The sequence below is a fragment of the Mirounga angustirostris genome, unplaced genomic scaffold, assembly GCF_029215605.1.
Source record: "Mirounga angustirostris isolate CCGP_5_RB_7025 unplaced genomic scaffold, mMirAng1.0.hap1 SCAF_17, whole genome shotgun sequence".
In the NCBI taxonomy this organism is placed as follows: domain Eukaryota; kingdom Metazoa; phylum Chordata; class Mammalia; order Carnivora; family Phocidae; genus Mirounga; species Mirounga angustirostris.
In genome coordinates this window covers 54,077,313-54,099,661 of record NW_026991725.1, presented here as the reverse complement: position 1 = coordinate 54,099,661, position 22,349 = coordinate 54,077,313, and the positions used below count along the sequence as shown (strand labels likewise).

General features: G+C 48.1%; 1 protein-coding gene and 1 non-coding gene across 2 annotated transcripts; one reads left to right on the top strand and one right to left on the bottom strand.

The window, feature by feature from the left end:
- Positions 1-586: 586 nt before the first annotated feature.
- Positions 587-22,176, top strand: TRIM16 (tripartite motif containing 16). Its single transcript, XM_045889815.3, has 6 exons — positions 587-1,364; positions 6,378-6,473; positions 11,348-11,581; positions 14,735-14,900; positions 15,368-15,463; positions 19,874-22,176. The coding sequence occupies exons 1-6, from the start codon at positions 864-866 to the stop codon at positions 20,455-20,457; spliced, it is 1,677 nt and encodes a 558-aa protein (XP_045745771.1). The 5' UTR covers positions 587-863; the 3' UTR covers positions 20,458-22,176.
- Positions 18,042-18,145, bottom strand: LOC123854870 (U6 spliceosomal RNA). Its single transcript, XR_006793416.1, has one exon. It is a non-coding gene; the product is annotated as a U6 spliceosomal RNA (small nuclear RNA).
- Positions 22,177-22,349: the final 173 nt, after the last annotated feature.

The window sequence follows — 22,349 nt, the reverse complement described above, 5'->3', positions numbered from 1 at the left end:
GGAAGGAGACAGGTTCTTCCCTGATCCTCTGATCCCCCTGAACACCCATTTGCAAGAAGGTGGTATGGACAAGGTCAGGGTCAGGGGCATGTATCCTCCTTTTCCTAGATGGCCTCATGTCCAGTTCTACGAGATGGGAAGGGACGAAGGGCTGCCCTATCGCTGAAGTCCTTACATTTTAGATCCCTTTAAAAAAGGCAAAAAAAGGGCGCCTGGGTGGCTCAGTCGTTAAGCATCTGCCTTTGGCTCAGGTCATGATCCCAAAGTCCTGGGATCGAGCCCCGCATCGGGCTCCCTGCTCAGCTGGGAGTCTGCTTCTCCCTCTCCCTCTCCCCCTGCTTGTGTTCCCTCTTTCGCTGTGTCTCTCTCTGTCAAATAAATAAAAAAAATAAAAAATAAAAAATAAAAAATAAATAAAAAAGGCAAAAAAAAAAATGTAGCCCGTGAAGCCCCATAAAGCAACGCAGGCTTTTTAAGGCAGACCTCGGGAATCTCGAATTCTTTCCAGAGCAGCCACCGAACCACGTGGTCTTCGGCTCAGCCTACGGGGTGAATGATTTCACGCAGGAATAGAAGTTTCGGGGCTGGACCCGAGGAGGGGCCTGAGCCCCTGGGGAGACGTTGTGAGCAGCTGTCCTCAGCCCGAGGAACCTAGCTGCCTTGTGATCACGGTAGTCGGCGGCCATCCAAGAAATGATTAACTGAGTAATGATTAACTGAGCTTCCTCCGGGAGGGAGGGCGGAAACAGTTAACTCCCGTGACAGCTGCAATCATTTAGGCGTGGTTTTCTAGCCTGGCTTGGGCCGCACAAGATCCGGGGCCAAGGGGCAGAGGAAGGACGGCTCGGGCGCCAGGCTTCCAGATGGCTGAGTTGGATCTGATGGCTCCAGGGCCACCGCCCGGGATCGCCGCTCACCCTCTGGCCACTGTCAGCCCAGACTCTGGGTCGAGCAGCCCGGTTGAAGAAGAGGACGTGGGCTCCCGGGGGAGCTCTCAGGAGGAGACAGAGGGACAGGGCAGCGGCTCTGCAGGGCAGGGGGGTCCTGACGTAGAGGGGGAGGCAGAGATCCTGTGTGATTTCTGCCTCGGGACTGGCAGGGTGAAGGCGGTGAAGTCCTGCCTGACCTGCATGGTGAATTACTGTGAGGAGCACCTGCGGCCTCACCAGGAGAACAGCAAACTGCACAGCCACCAGCTGACCGAGCCTGTGAAGGACCGGGACCTGCGCACCTGCCCTGCCCACCACAGCCCCCTGGTCGCCTTCTGCCGCCCCGACCGGCAGTGCATCTGCGAGGAGTGTGGCCAGGACGAGCACAAGGGCCACGCCTCGGTCTCCTTGGATGCTGCCCGCAGGGACAAGGAGGTGAGTGCTGGGGTCCTTCCAGGAGAGGGAGGGACGGAGATGGCATGCCCAGGGAGAGGCTGGACCACCCCCGCAGCTCCTGAGGCTCCCCGACTTCACTGTCCTGACAAGCACTTTAGCCTTAGCACTTGGCTGTCCGTCCAGGGTAAATATCTATTGCACTTGGCTTTAGAAACTGAAGTGGGTCACTCTGCTCCCACCTGTATCCGGCTGTCCCTATCCTTACTCTGTGTGTGCCTGTCTCACCTCATTCTTGCTAGCTTCCTATCTGTCACTCCGCTTTAGGTGACGGATGCGTGTTGGGGTGTGGGGTGCAAGATTTCTGGGGCTTAGGGCAGTGACGTCTCCTTCTGGCTGGATCTGTGTGGCAATTAATGAAGTGGAAGCCTTGGCAGAAACTCAAGAGAAAAAAGTCAAACCTTTTGCCCAATTTCTCTTTTTCCCCTTTACCCCTAGCGGGAGATCAGTAGCAAGTGCTCCTCTAGAGTGAAATCTGAGAGCTTGGAAAAAAATGCTGAGGTAGCCTAGAATTGAAAACTTACCTCCAGGTACAATGTCCAAGGACGGCTTAACTTCGGGAAAATAGAAGTTCCTCATCAGATAGAGGTACCAGGAGGGACTAAGAAACACCATGCTCAGAGCCTGTAATTTTATTCCCATTAGATAGGGAAACTGTTTCTAGAACAACCAGCTTTTCTTTGCCCTAAAGCAGAGAGAGCATGGGGAAGTTCTTGGGAATGGATTTAGCTCCTTTGTATTCTTTGTTTCTCATACTTTGACTTTTCAGGAGCATTTTTTTTTTTTTTCTCCTCAGTAGGGCATTGCTGTTGACTTCTGTCCCACATTCCTTATGTTCATCCCGTCAGCAGCTCCCTATTTGCACTGCACAGGGCGGGAGCCTTGTATCCAATGTCCTCTGTCCAAGGTTCCTGGGCAGCAAAGGGAAGGACTTTCTGGGAAGGGCACTTAATTGCCAGGGCCCCTCCTCCATGTCCTTTCTTAGGCACAGATTTTATCCAGTGTTAGTGGCCATTGTTCTGGAAATCTCTGTATTCCAGATGCCAATGAGTCACCATTCCCAGCGCAGGGAGCCACTTGTCAACTTTTTCCAGTGTTTCCGGCATCAGGGAAATGTCCTGTCAGGAAAGCAATTCTCTGCCACTCATAACCAGGATGAGGCTCAGTATAATGCTCTTCCGTAACCATGGAGAGGCTCTGTATCAACAGATGGACAGGTCAAAGGGAAAAGTTCGACAGAGTTGAGCAAAATCGTCCCCCTTGAGCATTGCCCTGTGCCAAATGCTTTCTGTGGATTTTCTCATTCAGGTAACTCTCATTCCTCAGATAACTCTACTATGGGGTGGCAATTCTTTTTATCTTCACATTTTGCCAAACTCCAACAGACAACTAAGTCATGGGGTGAAGAATGGAAGCTTTTGGAAAGCCACCCTACACGGGGAACATGGGTGAAGGACCCTAAGATCACAAAATTATAACATTACTTTTTTTTTTGGTACCAAAATCCCGCCACACATATAGTAGAGCTACTAAGACTGGCATGGATACAATATGGATTTTAAACACAGAGTAAACTGCTGCATGGCAGAGGGTTAGGGTAATTGTAATTCTGAGCAGGAAGAGTTGAGCAGAGCATATATGGAACCCTAAATTCAGGCATCCTCGGGGAGAGCTGTGTAAGCTAAAACATAAAACTGGGTAAGGGGCTCCAGAGCTATTTTTGGTGTTGAAAAGCAATCATGGCCACAGGTACAATCCAACAGCCCCACACCCCAGATTTTTGGTGAGGACCCCAGTTCAAAACCTCCGCCCTTCTGCTCTGCCTAAGAGAGCTCTCCGCCATTTCTTTCCTGTGTCCTTGTTTTCAGCTCAGAGAGCAAGTTTCCTTCGTAAGTGCAGCCACACTCTAGGTGGCTCTGCCAAATCTTAGGAGCCAAAAGATTTCTTGCAAGGAGCCCAAGAGACCAGCCCAGAAGACACGGTGACTCGATGAGACTGCAGATGCCATCAGGATTATTGTGAAAGTTTTACTAGGCATAATGAAGGCTCCAGAAGCCTCATATCCCCGTCAGCTAGCCCCACCCTACTGGAGTGACTCACCGAAGGGCTAATGACTCAAGCAGGCATGTTGTTGTAGGAAAATGTAAATGGCAGTGTCAGTCACAAGGACACAAAGCAGCTGAGATCCTGCATCAGATCCACAGAGCCACTTACTTCTCAGTTAACCAAGGGAGCCCCTCCTGAAGCTTCTCTGGTCTCTAGCTATGCCAGTGGGCAGAACCTCTGGATTTTGGGAAGTGGGTGTTCTTTGATACATGTTCTATCCTGCTGGTCTACCAGATCCCGGCTCTTCCTGATGGGGACTTCTCTCTGCCCCAGGTCAGCTTCCTAAGGCCTCTTTGCTTTTCAGATTAGCTGGCCTTGCTGTGTACGTGCTTGCACGCATCCAGTGCCTGATAAAACTTGGACTCCTTTGGCCATTTCCTTGTTTGTTCTGACCCTGGAAGTGCACGTGGCTCTTTTCCTGTTCTTCCTCCAGCTTATCAGACATCATCGATTCCTTCCTATGGGCTCAGTGTAAGACCACACTGTCTGTCCTCAGGGAGCTTGGACTTGAATGAGGAAGCCAAGGCAAGTTCCATGGCTCCCTGGAGTGCCCAAGGGCTGAGGCAACAGAACTACATGGTCCAGGAGGGAATTGTCAGCAGGAGTGAGGGCAGGGCAGGGTTCTTGGAGGTGGGAAGATCTATCTTAGATCATGGGTCACACTACATTCAGCCTTAGCCTCAGTTCCAGAAGATTCGGGACTGGAAGCATCCTGGGGACACAGTCTTCTTGTAGAGCAGGAGCCAAGTTTCTGCAAGCCGCAGGTATTCACGGGTCTCTGGGGAGCAGTTAACCGTGCCCTTCAATACAGGGCTGTTTGCCTTCATTGGCACCACTCTCCTGCTTTTGTGCTGAGTCCACCCTGGCCTGAGACATGTGTATAGTCAGTATCTTGGGAAACCTTAAAGCCAGAGCCCGAGTCATCCTGTCATCTTCTAGGAACAGGAATAACTGGAGATACAGGTGTCCCAAAGCGGCCCCACCTCTTGTAGTAATCCGGAGTGCCTTCCTTTGGGGTGACTCACTCAGAGAGGTCCCCATTAGGTACTCAGGAGTCCTTTTCTCCTTTTATGGCAATCTACAGGCAAGGGAAAGTGCCCCCTCCCTGGCTACTCCCTGGGAGTCTCCCCATGGCCCTGGATCCTGCTGGGGCTGCCCGTGACCCTTGCCAGGGTGGGTTCGGTTGTGCCCTTCACCACCTTTAAACAAGCACTTCACATTTCCCCCTTTTCCTTCCCCCCTTCCACGACTGCCCCCAAATAGGCCAGACCCTCCCCTTACTCCCAAACAGGTTTCAGGGGTGGGGGTGGGGGTCACAGAGCTCCCTCAGCTCCAAGTCAGCACCCCAGATCCTGAGCCAAACAAAACAAAACTAAGAAGTTACCTGCCTTCTGCAGAGTGAGCCACCCACCTGGGCTACCCTCACCAGGGGGCCTGGAATTCCCCCTAGGCTTCGGTGGGAAAAAGCAGAGACCACTGATGCCCTCCGAGTTCGCTCAGGGTGCAAACATGCAGCTTCCGATGCTGATATGACCTATTGAAAGCCTTTAGAGCTATTCTTTTCTTTTTTTGCTGACTCATGCCCTTGGAGGGCCTTTGAAGGCTGCAAAGGTTTAGGCCTCATGCCTTGGCACACTTCTTGGCAGAAGGTGCTTAGGGAGTCTCCAAAGGGAAGGGTGGAGAAGGTAGTGGGGTCAGAGCAGGCAAACCTGAGGTTCTCAGACAGGCACTTGCCCAGGCCTGGAGGGCCAACTCTGCCTGCCTCCGGGAGTCGTGAGCGTGTGATGCAAAGCAGCCATGGTAGTAATGTGGTTTTGGAATATAGGTGAGCTTCGATGGGGTGAGGTTCGGAGCCGACGACCAAGGAAGAATTCTTGAGACGTCTTTGGTGCAAAAATGGTGGTTTACTAAAGCACGGGGACAGGACCCGTGGGCAGAAAGAGCTGCTGCCCTGGGATCTTGAGGAGTGGTGATGATATACTTGGGAGTTGGGGGGAAGTAAGTAAAAGAGAGGTTTCAAAAGAACTTTCATGTGCTAAAGAGGACCGGCCTGCAAGATACCTGAGCCCTCACTATTGTCAAGGTCGTTTTCCCCTCTAGCAAGGTATTAATATTAAGATAGTTGGGAGATCCCTGGAAGAATGTCACACAGGTCCCACCTAGGAGTGGGGGGTGGGGGGGAGGTTGCAGGGTGTCAGCTTATGCTTTGTCTTCAGCTAGCCTTCTGCTCCCTCATCAGTAGCAGTAACCAAGAAGAAGGGCCCCCATGATGGCTGATGTTGGTAGAGCACACACAGTGTTCCAGCCTCTGGAGCAAGTTTGCATTAACACACGCTATCTCATTCAATCCTCACAAAAACCCCATGGGTTGGGTGCTTTAGTTATCCCCATTTCACAGGTGAAAAAATGGAAGTCTGGAGACGTTAAGTAGATTTTTCCAAAGGATCAGCTGCTAAGTAGAAAAGCTGGGGTCCCCGCCCTTGGCTCCAGCTTGTTAGGTTATTTTGGGGGCAGACTGGCTGGGTTGGACTCCACTGTTGAACTGTGTGACCTTGATTAGGTGGCTTGATTGTATCATCTGTGAAATGGGGATAACGGTACTTAGCTAACATGGGTGTGGTCAGGGTGATAGGAGGTAATCCATCTAAATGCTGGAAGGGATGACCAGAGCCGCACAACTCAGGGTATATTCAGCCGATCATGCTGAGTTCAGCCCCAGGAGGTGTTGGCACACAACTGACCCTTTGTGTCCATTTAGGGCCCTCCAGGTGGCTTCTGAGGCAGCTCCCAAGGTCAAATTCTCCTTTCCGTGCAAGAGGAGCGGATAGCGCCATCACTCCTGGGGACATTCTGTGCGCACTCCTTAATGCCATTCTTCCCTCTTCTTAGGCTGAGCTTCGGGACACCCAGTTAGAGCTGGAGCGGAAACTCAGGTTGAATGAAAACGCCATCGCCAGGCTCCAAGCCAATCACAAATCCGTTTTGGTAAGTCTGCTCTGGGTCACCTGCCGTGTACCAGCACACCTGAGCTGCTGCTGCAGGCTCAGCCAGGCCCATCTGGGGTTGTGGGACGTGGGGTCACAGGCCCAGCCTCCGTGTCCATGGGCTCCTTGGGGTTTCTTGGCAAATGAGAATTGTAGGTAGAGATATGAGCCTAACCCTAACCCTCACATCGCTGTCAGGTCTTGCTATGAAATTTTACTATGAAAATGGCAAGTGATTTACTTTTTAATGATACAGAGTAGGAGCAAGATCTGCCCTGTAATAGCAGCATTCTTGTTTTTACATTTGCATATGCTCTTTTGGCCAGGGAAAAGGCATGTGTGGGGGAGTAGAGGGGACATCTAGCTAGAAATCTAGGAATCATGCAGAGTTTGGGCTTCTCCTCTCATAGGAGGGTGTTTTGCGTGTGAGTGTCACCAGCCCTGTGTCCTGGCAGCCAGAGAAAAGAGTGGAGAACTGCTCGATTAGTGGATGGTAACTTGATAAAGCCACTGGTGTGCCATGCTACTTGGTTTTAGTCTCTCTGGTTTATGGCCACTTTCCATATAAACTCTAAGTAGACCCAAACAGTTCCACAAATACTTCTCATTAGTGGAAAGCCAAACCATCACCAGAAAAAGAATGCAAAACACCTAAGCTATGGTAGTGAGTCAGCAGGAGCATCTTTGCATACCATGAATGATTCTTCCCAACCATTCATCCATCCATCTTTCCTTCCATCCATCCATCCATCCATCCATCCATCCATCCATCCATCCACCCATCCATCCATCCATTCTTCCATCCATCCATTCTTCCACCCATCCATCCTTCCATCCATCCATCCATCCGTCTGTCTGTCCGTCCATCCATCCATCCGTCCGTCCATCCATCCATCCATATCTGATACATATATCCATTTCAACTTAATTTCCTCCTTCTCAGTGTTTACAACTACCTAAGTGTGAAAGATCAACACGTCTTTTGCACCCACATCATCTTACGGAAAGAAGAAAAATAGTTGTCCCCTCAAAGTCTTGTAAACCTTCAGAGATTGTTCATTTCCAGGCTCAAGATAATCTAGAGAACCACATGGAACCTCCTACCTCTTTTCTAGCCCTTTATTTTTCAAACACTCGGATCCCTATTCAGCTTTTCTCATAATTGTGTGGTAACTTGGGGAGGTAGTTATCACAATAGCCAACATGTACAAGGGACATGAACACACAGAGAGATGACAAGACTTGTCTGGGGCCCCCAGATTGATGAAACAGGAACTTGGGATCGTTGCTCCCTCAACCTAAGAAACTCAGGACATTTACAGGCATGTGCACCATCCTCAATCTCTTTAAACCATTAACTTCGATACCTTGATATCCTTGTGGCCCCTCACCTCTTTAGTCTTTATTTGTCATTATTTGGGGAGGAATAATATCCTTTGCTTATTGCATTTACATGCAAGGAGCAAGTATTTCTCCATGAAACAGTTTAGGAACGAGAGGTCACATTTGACAGTGGAAGAGTCAACCCACCAACATCAGTTGAAGCGTCCTTCCATCACCCTTCCTCTTGAGGACCTTGGTGGAAGAGAAGGGATGTGGACCCTGAAGTCCCTCTTTAGACTCCTGCTTCTCAGCCTCATGGTATTGTGCTTCTATGAGAAACTTGTGATTGCAGGACCCATGTCAGCAGGAAACTCTCAGGGCATTTTGAAGAACAAGATTTATTACTCAAAGGTCCTGGAGGGCACAGAACTCTGCCCGAGGGCCGCAGCCACATCGCAAGGTCGCAGATAGAGAGGGAGGGAGAAAGTACAGACCTGGGGTCTGCCTTTATTGGGGTTGAAGGTGGGTGTCTAGGTTTTTATGGGCACATTCTTAGTTGGCTTATTTAAAGCATAAGAGCAGGAATTCGGGCTCGGGAAGAAGCAGGGTCACTCCAGGGGTCATATATCTAGATCCCCCAGGGAATTCTGAAAGAGGGAGCTTCCTGGGTGGGGGTGGCCCGATTCCTTATCTGATTGTGTTGCTCCGAGCTGTGTCACACAGCTGCCAATATGTTTATTCCGGATGGATGTCTTTGAAAATGGATGCGTCAGGGATGACAAATGTAATGTTGGGCACTTACATGACAGGTGCTGTTCTCCATGGGCTCTTCTGGGTCTGGGCCTGAGGAATTTGGGCAATTTCTCCCACCTCCTTCTTACTTAGTCCCCATTACCAGCTCATTTCCAGTTCTTTTTTTTTTTTTTTTTTTAAAGATTTATTTATTTATTTATTTGAGAGAGAGAGACTGAGAGAGAGAGAGCACATGAGGGGGGGAGGGTCAGAGGGAGAAGCAGACTCCCCGCCGAGCAGGGAGCCTGATGCGGGACTCGATCCCGGGACTCCAGGATCATGACCTGAGCCGAAGGCAGTTGCTTAACCAACTGAGCCACCCAGGCGCCCTATTTCCAGTTCTGTTCAGCTGAGCCATCCTCACAGAAGCCAACAGGTGATGGGGCAGTTGGCATGAAAATGACAATGTAGAGAGTCTCTACCCATCTCCCTGCCCCCAGTAAAGATGCCCCTTGCTTTGTTTCCCCCACTCCTTTCTCCTTTGCCAGCAGATCAAAGACTGGGCCACCACTTTGCATATGCTTTTTTGGCCAGGGAAAAGGCATGTGGGGAGGAGTAGAGGGGGCATCTAGCTAGAAATCTAGGAATCATGCAGAGTTTGGGCTTCTCCTCTCATAGGAGGGTGTTTTGCGTGTGAGTGTCACCAGCCCTGTGTCCTGGCAGCCAGAGAAAAGAGTGGAGAACTGCTCGATTAGTGGATGGTAACTTGATAAAGCCACTGGTGTGCCATGCTACTTGGTTTTAGTCTCTCTGGTTTATGGCCACTTTCCATATAAACTCTAAGTAGACCCAAACAGTTCCACAAATACTTCTCATTAGTGGAAAGCCAAACCATCACCAAAAAAAGAATGCAAAACACCTAAGTTATGGTAATGAGTCAGCAGGAGCATCTTTGCATACCATGAATGATTCTTCCCAACCATTCATTCATCCTTCCTTCCTTCCTTCCTTCCTTCCATCCATTCATCTATCCATCCATTTTTCCATCCAACCATCCATTCATCCACCATGGACCACCACCATTCTTGTGGGCTTGCATTCTGGGGCCCTGGCTGAGCAGCCAAGCAAAGGTCCTGCTACCTGGAGTCATCATTTCTTCCTATCTCCCTCTAAACCTTAAGGCTTTCACATGCCCTGGGCCCAGAGTGCCATCCTTTCTGAGTCCTTTCCTTTCCAGGCCCCCCTTATTCTCTTCCTTCCCTCCCCATCTTTCCTGCCAGGGGACAGAGGTGCCCTAGCAGCCTCAGCCTCTGAGGTGTCTGGTATTTGGGCTCCTTGTGGATGCCCAGGGCTAGCCCTTGCTCTTGGAAGGAGGATCAGAAAACAGCATCTGGAGGGGTTGCTCGGATTGCTCTCAGATGGGATCGGTGTGGGTGGCGACAGTGGGGGAGACTGAGGCAGGCAGAGAACAAACTCTGGGCTGTGGGATGAGGTGAAGGGAGTGTGAGCAAGGGAAAGTGTGTCCAAGATGGTTAGATGAAGTTTAAACTGGAAGTATCCGAGGGAACTGTCAGCACCGGTCCTTAAGGACTACCAAAGGACAGAGGAAAAGCATTTACACTTGGATTGATGTTATAAACATGATATTGACTGACGGCAGGTATAAAGGATGTTCGTCCTGGGCGCCTGGGTGGCTCAGTTGGTTAAGCGACTGCCTTCGGCTCAGGTCATGATCCTGGAGTCCCTGGATCGAGTCCCGCATCGGGCTCCCTGCTCGGCGGGGAGTCTGCTTCTCCCTCTGACCCTCCCCCCTCTCATGTGCTCTCTCTCTCTCTCTCATTCTCTCTCTCAAATAAATAAAAATCTTTAAAAAAAAGAAAAAAAAAAAGGATGTTCGTCCTGTGAAAGGGCAAAGTACACGTGCACATGCATAAAATGGCATCATGTAAACCGTTAGGGTTTATCACCCGGACTTTGCTTTCTATTTTATTTGGACAACACATTCCTCCTGCACAGGTCTGTGGGTCCTGCCACGCTCAGGGGCCATGGCCACCTACCCACACCCTAAAACATTTTGTGCCTGGCAGAGACACCGTATTTAGGTAACTTTCAGTTCTGATGGACTCGGTGGGCAGTTTAACCTGATGTAATAAAATGCCGAGAAAGCGAATTCATGCTACCAATTTGTGCAAAGAAGCCAAATTATTAATGTCCCGCAAGAAAGATAGCTATCGAGTGTACTGAGTACATGCATTTCCCTGGTGGGAGAATTGATTTCAGACACTTGAATCGTAACCCCGGACTGTCAGAGCTGCCAGTGGTCTCAGAAATGTATGAGAGATGAAGTTGGTGATGGCAACTAAGTAAATTCGCCCTGGAGAGTAAATCCCTTTTTTTTTTGTTTTTTCAGGATCCCAGGGTTCATATGAGAATAAAATCTTCCTTTTAGATTTTATTTATGTATTATTTATATTTATTTTTTTATTTATCTATTTGAGAGAGAAGGGTGGGGGAGGGAGGGCACGGGTGGGAGGAGGGGCATTCAGGGAGGGAGAAACAGACTCCCCGCTGAGCAGGGAACCCGATGCCATGCGATGCAGAGCTCCGTCCCAGGACCCTGAGATCATGACCTGAGCCGAAGGCAGATGCTTAACTGAGCCACCCAGGCGCCCCAAAATTTTCCTTTTATGATAGAAAATTGCTTCCTAACTTACGGGTTCCTCCGGTTTACAGTCCTGTGTGCTGAGCTCCCGCAGAGGGAGAGGGAGAAAACATTGCATGCCTTGCTAACCTTTTCTTCACTGCCCCCTCCCTCACCAGCTGTCCGTGTCAGAGGTGAAGGTGGTGGCCGAGGAGCAGTTTGGGGAGCTGTTTGCTGCCATGAGGAAGGCCCAGGCCGATGTGATGCTCTTCTTGGAGGAGAAGGAGCAAGCCGCTCTGAGCCAGGCCAACAGCATCAGGACGCACTTGGAGCATAGGAGCGCACAGATGGAGAAGAGCAAGCATGAGCTGGAGAGGATTGCTGCCCTCAGCAACACTGTCCTGTTCCTGGAGGTGAGGGGGCGGGGGTGGGTAGTGGGGAGGGGGGAGTGCAGGGGCAGAAGCAGAGGCATCCAGGCCAGGAGTCAGGGAGCACCCTCACTGGGCTAGGCCTGTGGCAAATGTGGGGAATGTGGGAATGGAACTGCTCTTTGATAAATGGGGTGCACGGGGAGCCACGGGAACAGACAGAAGCAGGTTTTAGCAGAGTACAGGAATACCCCGGAGGGGAAGGCCAGACTTCCCAGAGTGGGAGGTTGGAACCAGGTTATGGGAGGTAAGTCATGTCCAAAGAGAGAGAATAGCCTGTGCACAGCTAGAGAGGTTTCAGAGAGCACAACTGACTTGGGGAATAAGGCGCTTTCACCAGGATGGGGCGTGGGCTGCTGGGCACTTAGGGATGGAGGTGAGGAAGCAAAGATGGATGCAGGTGGAGGGTTTCAGGTGGGGGAGTGAGGAGCTGAGGTCAGTGTGCCTGGCAGGGGTGAGGCTGGAGACCTCTTGCCTTTCAGAGAGGACCGTGTGTAGCTGGTTGATGGAGAAGGCCCCGCGGCAGAGACCTTTCATTACAGGGCAAGTCCTTATACACTAAGCCACATTGCCAGTAGGGCCAGATCTGAAGGATATGTAATCTTGCAGGGATCGGGTGTAAATCCTGTCATCCCAGATCTGTCACTAGATAGCTGGGTAGTTATTAACCAAGTCACTTAAACTTTCTGGGTCTCAGATTCCTCATTTATCAGACAATCAGGTCGGAGTCAATAGCTTTCTTTCTTTCTTTCCTTCTTTCCTTCCTTCCTTCCTTCTTTCTTTTAAAGATTGTTTATTTATTTGAGAGAGAGAGAGATAGCATGAGCGGGGGTGGGAGGGCGCAGAGGGAGAGGACGCAGGCTCCCCACTGAACAGGGTGCCCAACACGCAGGGCTTGATCCAGGACCCCAGGATCATGACCTGAACCAAAGGCAGACACTTAGCTGACCGAGCCACCCGGGCACCCCCAGAGTCAATAACTTTCAAGGCTCCTTCAGCTCTAATATCCCTAAATACAAATAATTTTTTTTTTGTTTGCACCTTTGAAAAAGTTCCCCTCTAGTTACAACAAACATAAATGTTCATTATGAAAAAAGACTTGAAAAACACAGGGAAAGATGAAGGAAAACTATCATCCATACTCCTACCACCCAAAACAACCATAGTTACCCTTTAATGAGAGAAAGAAGCAGGCAGAGAATGACAGACAAAAATACAAGAATGTCCCTCTTTCTGTCAGTTCCCTTGCTTTTCAATATCAAAACAAAGAAAATGTGAACAAATACTTGGCTTCCCACATCATGAGTTTCCCCAAAGAGGACATATATAATTTTTCTTTTTTCTTTTCTCCTTTTAGGACTTTAACTTAAAAACTTTAATATGTATAAAACTTCTTTTTCTTTTTTTTTTTAAATTTAATTTATTTATTTGAGAGAGTGAGAGAGCACAAGAGGGGGGAGCGGGAGAGGGAGAAGCAGACTCCCCGCTGAGCAGGGAGCCCGATGGGGGACTCGATCCTGGGACTCCAGGATCATGACCTGAGCCAAAGGCAGTCGCTTAACCAACTGAGCCACCCAGGCGCCCTAAAACGTATTTTTCTATAAGATAACTTATTCACATAGAAAGATAACTTCTTCTCCAAATCGTGAGCCAGTTGAAATGACAACACGTATTGAATAACCAATTTTCCCCCCCACTGATTTAAAATATCACTTTTCTCAGGTATGGCGCTAAATCTATATGCAGTGTTAAAATGTTTATCTTTCTATCAACTCCCTGGGTTGGCCCTTTTCTTCTCTTCCATTAAATTGCCTAACCATTTTGGTACAGTTTTCTTTCCATTGCTAAGTTTTCGGCTCTATCCAGTCTGCCCTGCAATGCTTGGGCTTTGACACTGTGTTGCATCTGAAAGCAACCTTTCCTGATCACTGCCTTGTTTTGAAGCTTCAGCAACTTCATATGCTTATCTACCTGAAAGCACTTTTCAAACTCTAAAGCACAGTGTAACAATTGGCAAAGGCAGCATTCTTGTCTGAGGATCTGTTCATGGGTCTTCCTAGTGCTGTACCTGTTCCTCCACTCCTCCCTTCTATAATGTGACTTGTGTTTAAATTCTAAAAAAGAGGGGTGCCCGGGTGGCTCGGTCGGTTAAGTGCCTGCCTTCTACTCAGAGTGTGATCCCAGGGTCCTGGGATAGGGCCCTATGTTGGGGGGGGGGGCCCTGCTCAGCAGGGAGTCTGCTTCCACCTCTCCCTCTTCCTCTTCCCCCTCTCATGCTCTCTCTCTCTTTCAAAGACATAAATAAAATCTTTCTGAAAAACTCTAAAAAAGAAAAAAAAGTCCTGAAGGAATGAAAGTAGCAGGAATGTTACTGTTGCTATTTGGACTGTTGGCATACAATGTGTTCTTGTTCTTGGGTCTCTTGATTTTGATTTTGATTTTTAAATTTTAATTTCTGTGTGTGTGTGTCTCTTGATTTTTATTTTTTAAAGATTTTATTTATTTTTCAACAGAGAGAGACAGCGAGAGAGGGAACACAAGCAGGGGGAGTGGGAGAGGGAGAAGCAGGCTTCCGGCTGAGCAGGGAGCCCGATGTGGGGCTCGATCCCAGGACCCTGGGATCATGACCTGAGCCGAAGGGCAGATGCTTAACGACTGAGCCACCCAGGCACCCTATTTTTATTTTTTTATGTTTATTTTTTGTATGTGTCTCTTGATTTTTATTTTTTTTAAAGATTTTTATTTATTTATTGAGGGAGATAGTGATAGAGAGAGAGCATGAGAGGGGGAGAGTCAGAGGGAGAAGCAGACTCCCCGCTGAGCAGGGAGCCCGATGCAGGAGTCGATCCCGGGACTCCAGGATCATGACCTGAGCCGAAGGCAGTCGCTTCAACAACTGAGCCACCAGGCACCTGTGTCTCTTGATTTTTAAAAGCCCACTGTAAAAAAAAAAAAAAAAAAAAAAAAATACTTTCTGTGTTGCTGGGTCTTGAGCCAGTCATGTTACATATGCTTGCTTTGTGAAGGGCACATTACCATTAACCCATTTTACAGATGCAGGCAGTGTGGTAATGAGAGTAGTCCAGTTTCAGAAATTCAGAAATGAAGGCAAGTTCTGCCATGTTTCCTTTCCTGTAGGAGTACTGCAAGTTTAAGAACACTGAGGACAGTGCCTTCCCTAGTGTTTACATCGGACTCAAGGACAAGCTCTTGGGCGTCCGCAGGGTCATCACAGACTCCACGGTGCACTTAATCCAGTTGCTGCAGAACTACAAGGAGAAGCTCCAGGATTTCTCCAAGGAAGGTGAGGAAAACTGTCTGGGCCATGGGCTATGGAATGTGTGTTTCTCAGTGTGTGAAAGAGCTAAGGGAGGGAGGGCGAAATCAGGGGGAATGGCTCATCTTCAAAGCCATCCTTTGGCCAGGCCGGCGGCTAATGGACACTTACCTTGATGATTTGATTTCATGATTGAGACCCAGAGAAGTTGAGTTAGTTACATCCCGCCGTTGGCTCGAATTTCTCTGACTAGTTTCCGAGGTTGCTAATGCCTGTACTTTGAAGTGAGATCCAAGTCAGTTTGGGATCGTTCTCCAGCGTATTTTGTTTCACCCATGGAGAAATGCATTGAGCATGATTCTCTCTGATGTGACTATAGAGTCCAGCCCTTTCTTCCCCCAGGGAGACCAGGGAAGAGTGGCTAGAAAGTCCTGCTTCTTAGGTTCTCCTGACCACCTGGACAGGTATGCATTTGTAACTCTCTGATTTTCTAGAGGAGTATGATATCAGCACTCAAGTGTCTACTGTTGTCGAGCGCAAGTATTGGACCTCAAAACCTGAGCCCAGCACCAGGCAACAGTTCCTCCAATGTAAGTTGCAAACAGCTTCCTTTACCCACTTAACTGATGTCAGCGTAATGCTCACTGGAACAAGATCACCGTCTTTCCTGTAAGTTTCAGGCTCTTGCAACCTTAGGTCTCTCCCTAAATGGGATATTTAATTTTTTTTTTTTTTTTTTTTTTACCTTTCATGTTTGAGACAATTTCAAACTTACAAAGACATTGAAAAAATAGGGACAGAATTCTTGTATACCTTTCATCTGACTTGTTCGAACGCTAACACTTCATATAACTACGGTACATCGTCCAAAACCAGGAAATGAACATCCCTTCATTGCTATTAACTCATCTATAGAATTACCCAGTGTTTCACCAAGCGTGCCAACCAATGTCCTTTTTCTGGCCCCAAGTCTGATCCAAGATCACAGATGTTTCCCTGCCTCCTTAGTCTCCCCCGTCTGGGTCCAGTCCCTTAGTCTGTCTTTCATGAGTTTGGCACTTGGGAGCTCCTGGCTAGTTACCAGATGACTTCCTTTTAAGTCTGGCTTGGCCAGAATTATGTAACCTGTTGTCCTGTCATTATGTGGTACTGACCTGGTCTGTTAGCATGTTTTAAAACACCGTGTTTCCGATCAGTACATAACCAGTCCTCATGCTTTCATCTTCTAGGATGAGGCAGGACTGCATCTATGCAGTTGAGGCTCATTTTTATGACATTTGGCGGATTAATCTTTTTGGAACATGCCGTTGAATCCTGTTACTGCTTATTTTCTGGGGGTGACCACTGGTTGGCTAACGGCTGGACCCCCTTTTTCTCCAGTTTTTACGTGGAGCCTCGGGTTCCGAGGACTGTTTCCTGTTTTTGCCCCAGCTCCTACTTTTTCTCAGGACCTCTTCAATTACACATAGTTTCCTTTATTTATTCTTTCCTGCTTCCTGACAGAAGCACATTTGTATTTTTATAAACAGATTAATACAAGAAACCAAACACCCTTTATTCTTGACATTAAGATAAAAATGAAATATATTCTATTATAACCTATCTTCTTTGGCATCACAGAGGTCTTTTTTCATACCTGATATTAACTTTGTCTCTTTGGGTATTGTTATGAACTTTGAGCTTTTTATAGAATCAGATTGTTTGGGGCGCCTCGGTGGCTCAATCGTTGAGCGTCTGCCTTCGGCTCAGGTCATGGTCCAGGGGTCCTGGGATCGAGCCCTGCATCGGGCTCCCTGCTCAGCAGGAGGCCTGCTTCTCCCTCTCCCACTCCCCCTGCTTGTGTTCCCTCTCTCACTGTGTCTCTCTCTGTCAAATTAAAAAAAAAAAAACAACTTAGAATCCGATTGTTTGACCTGTCAAAGTCGTATGGCTCAAATTGCCGATTTAACCCGTGGGAGCCTCTCTTTCTCCTTTAAAGCTTTTTTTTTTTTTTACTTAGATTTATGTATTTATTTTAGAGACAGAGCGGAGGAAGGGGCAGAAAGCGAGGGAGAGAGAGAGTCCTAAGCAGACTTCCTGCTGAGCACGGAGCCTGATGTGTGGCCAATTCCAGGACCCTGAGATCATGACCTGAGCCAAAAACAAGTCGGCCGCTTGGAACCGACTGAGCTCCCCAGGCACCCCCACCACTCTTTCTCCTTTAGACATTGACATTCTGCCTTTGAAATTCTGAAAAATATCGTTGCTTTCTGGTGCCAACAGAATATTCCAGACCCACTCTGATTTTCTTGTCCCAAGACATAGAGTCACCTCCTTGCCAAGAAGTCCTGGTTCCCCTTAGATGAGAATATTATTGTTCAATATCTGGATGCTAAGGATTGCCAAAGGAGTTGGTCAGTAAAAGTCTGCTACTGATATTGTTGGGAACTTTTAGAAACATAGAGCTGCAGACAGTTTTAACAATATGCCTTTTTTGGGGTGCCTAGGTGGCTCAGTCGTTCAGGCGTCTGACTCTTGATTTTTGTCTCAGGTCATGATCTCTCAGGATCATGAGATTGAGCCCCTCATCAGGCTCCCTGATTGGTGGGGAGTCTGCTTCTCTTTCTCTCCCTCTGCCCCTACATCCCCTCGTGCCTACTCTCTCTCTCTAAAATAAATAAATAAATCTTTAAAAGATATGCCTTTTGGGGCGCCTGGGTGGCTCAGTTGGTTAAGCGACTGCCTTCGGCTCAGGTCATGATCCTGGAGTCCCTGGATCGAGTCCCGCATCGGGCTCCCTGCTCGGCAGGGAGTCTGCTTCTCTCTCTGACCCTCCCCCCTCTCATGTGCTCTCTCTCATTCTCTCTCTCTCAAATAAAAAAAAAAAATCTTTAAAAAATATGCCTTTTAAGACACATTTTTTTAGATATTATTGACAGATAACTTTGTACAATATAATGATTTGACATCTGCATATATTGTGAAATGATCGCCACAATAAGTTTGGTTAGCATCCTATGTCCTTACATAGTTACAAAATTCTTTTTTCTTATGAGGAGAACTTTTGAGATCTACTCTCTTAGCAACTCTCAAATACGCAATACGGTATTGTTCACTATAGTCACCATGCTGTACATGGCATCCCCTGGACTTCTCTTACAGCTGGAACTTTGTACCTTTGACTGCCTTAGAAATATGGAATGCTTCACAAATTTGCATGTCACCTCTGTATATGGACCGTGCTAATTTCTGTATCATTCCCATTTTAGTATAGATGCTGCCAAAGTGAGCACCTATATGCCTTTTTATGGTCCTCAGTTCACATTCATTTTTCCTTTTTTTTTTTTTAAGATTTTATTTATTTATTTTGAGACAGAGATCTGGGGGAGGGGCAGATGGAGAGGGAGAGAGAGAGAATCTCAAGCAGATTCTGTACAGAGCCCGATACAGGGCTCGATCTCACTACCTGGAGGCCATGACCCGAGCCAAAATCAAGAGTCGGACCGTCAACCGACTGAGCTACTCAGGCACTCCTTCATTTTTCCTTTTAACTTCTTAGATTGTTGTGTCCTTTTTTCCCTTCTACAGTGGTCTCATTGACTACTAAGAATTTCCCTTACAAAAAAAAAAAAGAATGTTCCTTACCTAGACACAAAGGAGTTTGGAAAACTCTGGGTTAATCTAAAATAATTTTTTATATTAATGGATTTTAAATAGGCTCGAATATGCTAATTCATTGGGGAGATATACACTGAACATCCTCTCTGAGCTAGAAGCCCAGGATCGAGTCCCATGTGAAATGTGGATTATAGATTAGAAGGAAGACAGGCATGAAACAAACAAATAAATAGATTATACACATTGGGTGCAGTACCATGACGCTTAAGAAGCCAGAAGGCTCTGAGAGAAAGTGGTGGAAAGTCACAGAGGGCCTCTTTGAGGACATGGACCCTTAGCTACAATTTGAAAGGATCAGTAGGAATCCCCCAGGCTCAGGTTAGGGTGATGATCATGTCACAGGGGGATTGGTCTGTGCTAAAGCCCTGAAGTGGGCTCAGTGTTGCATGCTTCTGAGGCCAGGATGGCTGGACCATGGCCATCAAGGGCCCGAGGGCAGGAGACAAAGCTGGAGACACGGGCAAGGGCCAGTCACGCCTGGCTGTGCAGGCTGGGGTGAGGGGTCACTGCTTTATTCTGTGGCCAAGAGGCACCATCTAAGGTCTTGAAGCTGGGGTGACATGATTTACCTTAGCCTACACCCTGAAACATGCTCCACGGCTCTGTGGTGGACAAGGGATTGAAGAGGGTCAAGACAGAGCAGCATGGCCAGCAAGGAGCCTATTGTATGATTCTGGACTAGATTGGGGGTGAAGCAGTGGTTGGGACAGAAGTGGGATCTATTGGGCTTGAGACTACCTGTGTGTATGTGTGTGTGTGTGCGTGGGGGGCGGGTGGTGAGGATGGGAGCAAAGAAATTTCCAAAATAACTTTAGTGTGACTCCAGCAATGGGGGGCATGGAGGTGCCATTATTTTTTTCTTCCCTGGGATTGGGAAGACAATATGTTTGAGGGAATGGTTGAGAGTTTACCATGCTATCTATATATTGGTCAAATTAAAAAAAAAAAAGTAGAAAGACTCAAGTGTGGGTATATGAGTGCCTATTTCCACAAGCCCTTGCCAACACCGAGAAGAACGGTGCCCAGCTTTCAATACGTATTTGTCGAATGAATGAATGACTCAATCAGTCGGTTTTATTTCTTGATTCCATTCCGCAAATCACATGGTCAATGCCAAGCAATTGGACCTTCAGAAAGGAAAGAAGTTGAGTGAGTGACTTGTGTTCTCTGTTCTCTGGTTTTCGCCCACCTCTTTTCTGGGGGGAGCAGAGGCCTGGGGTAAACAGAGAAGAGGAGAGAGATGTTTTCTCATAGCTGGGAGGCAGGCTGGGTTCAAAGAGTTCTGTCCAGAGCAGCTGTCCGTTCCTGACCTGCCTCCCCGCCATTCTTCCGTATCCCCTCAGATGCGTGTGACATCTCCTTTGACCCGGACACAGCTCACAGGTATCTCCGGCTGCAGGAGGACAATCGCAGGGTCACCAACACCACGCCCTGGGAGCATCCCTACCCGGACCTCCCCAGCAGGTTTGTGCATTGGCGGCAGGTACTGTCCCAACAGAGCCTCTACCTGCACAGATATTATTTCGAGGTGGAGATCTCCGGGGCGGGCACCTACGTTGGCCTGACCTGCAAAGGCATCGACCGGAAAGGGGAGGAGCGCAACGGTTGCATTTCTGGAAACAACTTCTCCTGGAGCCTCCACTGGAACGGGAAGGAGTTCACAGCCTGGCACAGCGACACGGAAACCCTGCTCAAAGCCAGCCCGTTCCGGAGGCTGGGGATCTACGTGGACTTTCTGGGGGGGATCCTCTCCTTCTACGGGGTAGAGCCCGAGGCCATGATTCTGATTCACAAGTTTGAGTGCAAGTTTTCAGAGCCGGTCTACCCTGCCTTCTGGCTTTCCAAGAAGGAAAATGCCATCCGGATCATGGATCTGGGAGAGGAGCCTGAGAAGCCAATGGCAACCTCTGCCGAGGCTGCTCCCTAGACCCCAGACTCTTGCTGACCACAGAGACAGGGCAGAAGCCTGCATCTTAAGGGGGACCTGGGGATGGAAATGTTTGCCAGTGGGAGCCGGCTTTAGGAGTCACATGGGTCCCTGCACAAGGAGAGACGTCTCTGGCTTTTCCCTTTTGCTCCCTGCTGTGCTATTCTCTATGTTATAGTGCTCCCTAGGCACGTACACCCCGTTTCTCATCTTCTAGTGATACTCTCCTGTCTGCTCAGGTGAATAACACACTGTGCCCAGGCTCGGTGACCAGGAATCTTCAGAGCAGTAAAAAAGATGGCAGAATCAATTGCAAGCTCTGTTTTGCATTGCCTACCCCCAGACACTGTTCTGGATGCAGTGTGGCCATTGAGTCCACCTTCACAGCAGCCCCCTGGGGGTAGAAGCTCCTATCATCCTCATTTTGCGGATGGGGAACCCCTGTTCCCGGGTGTGTGTGTGTGTGTGTGAGTGTCAGTGAACTTGCTCAAAGTCACTGCGCTCACATGGCGAGCAAGTGGCAGAGCTGGGATTTGAACGTGGGCACGCTGATGCGGAGATTTTCACCACCACACCATGCTGCCCTCCTCATTCCGTCATGGGTATTGCGGGTAAGGGAATAAGCTACATGATGTCCTCCTCAGCATGGACACCCAATGTCTTAAACCCTCAGTGTGTCTGCACCCACTCCGTCTGGCTGGGTCGTGCAGCTGAGACCTCGTTACCTCAACAGCAGCTCATCCTCTTTTTGGATAGTAAAAATGATAAGAAATGTCTTTCCAGAGTCCAAGTCTTAGTCCTCATGACCTCTGAAGGGGGGGGGGTCTCACCTCGAGATGTGAGCTTGTCTGATTTCTCGTTCAGAGGACAGCCCTTCAGATATTTGGAGGCAGTTCTCACGCACATCCCCCAGGGAAGTAGTCTGGTTTTCACGCTCCATTTCCCACTTTTCTTCATAACTTCTAGGTCTTTTCCTATGAACTGTGTCAGGCAAGTCTCTCTTCCTCTTCGATAGGTGCTGGTCTTTTCTCAAGAGTCTATTTCTTTATGTCGCTTGTCTTGTTTCCAGAGACCCCGCCCTCTATTTGTATCCAAGGATTTATACAGTGTAGGATTTGAATTTTTTATCAGATTTTTTTAAAATTTGAATTTTGTTGAGTTAATTTTTTTTTTACTTGAATTTAAAATTTCATTGCATCATTGCTGCCCGCTGAGATACTTTGGATTCATGATTCTGCATCCAGTAGATGAGCACTCCTTCCTAGCCTGGTGTCACCTACAGAGTTGGTAAACTTTTCTTCTGAAGTGTTAATCTTGTTGATACATATTCATTAGGGGAGGGCCAAATATGGAATCTGGCAGCTGCCATTCGATTCCTTTGGGTTTAGTTATTCAATATGTTACATCTTGGTAAAGCTGTACATTAATATAGCCCACTTTTAACCCTTTATCCACCGGACACCAGGAAGAACTTTTCCAAAGGCAGAAATCAAGACATGTCTGCCTTTCCTTGCTCCGCCTGTCTCACAATGCTCTCAAAAGAGAAAATGAGATCAGCTTGGCCTGCCTCGTTTTTACTGAACCGCTGGTGGGTTAATTGGTGCTGGCTGCTTTATTTTCTAAATGCTCACCAACTGCTCCATTAAACTATTTTAGGATTCCTCTGCTGTGAGTCAACATCAAGTTGATGAGTCTGTTGTTTCCAGAACCTACCTTATTTTTCTTTTTAAAAATTAAGACAGTTTCATGTGTCCCCATCCTCTACCACTTTTCCTAATTTCTTGAAGATTACTGCCTGGCTTTTGGTCACATTGGTCAACAGTGTCAGTGTCGTGAGATGTAATTTGTTTAGGTCAGAAGGCTGAGCTCTTATAAAGGGACCCCTTGTGTGT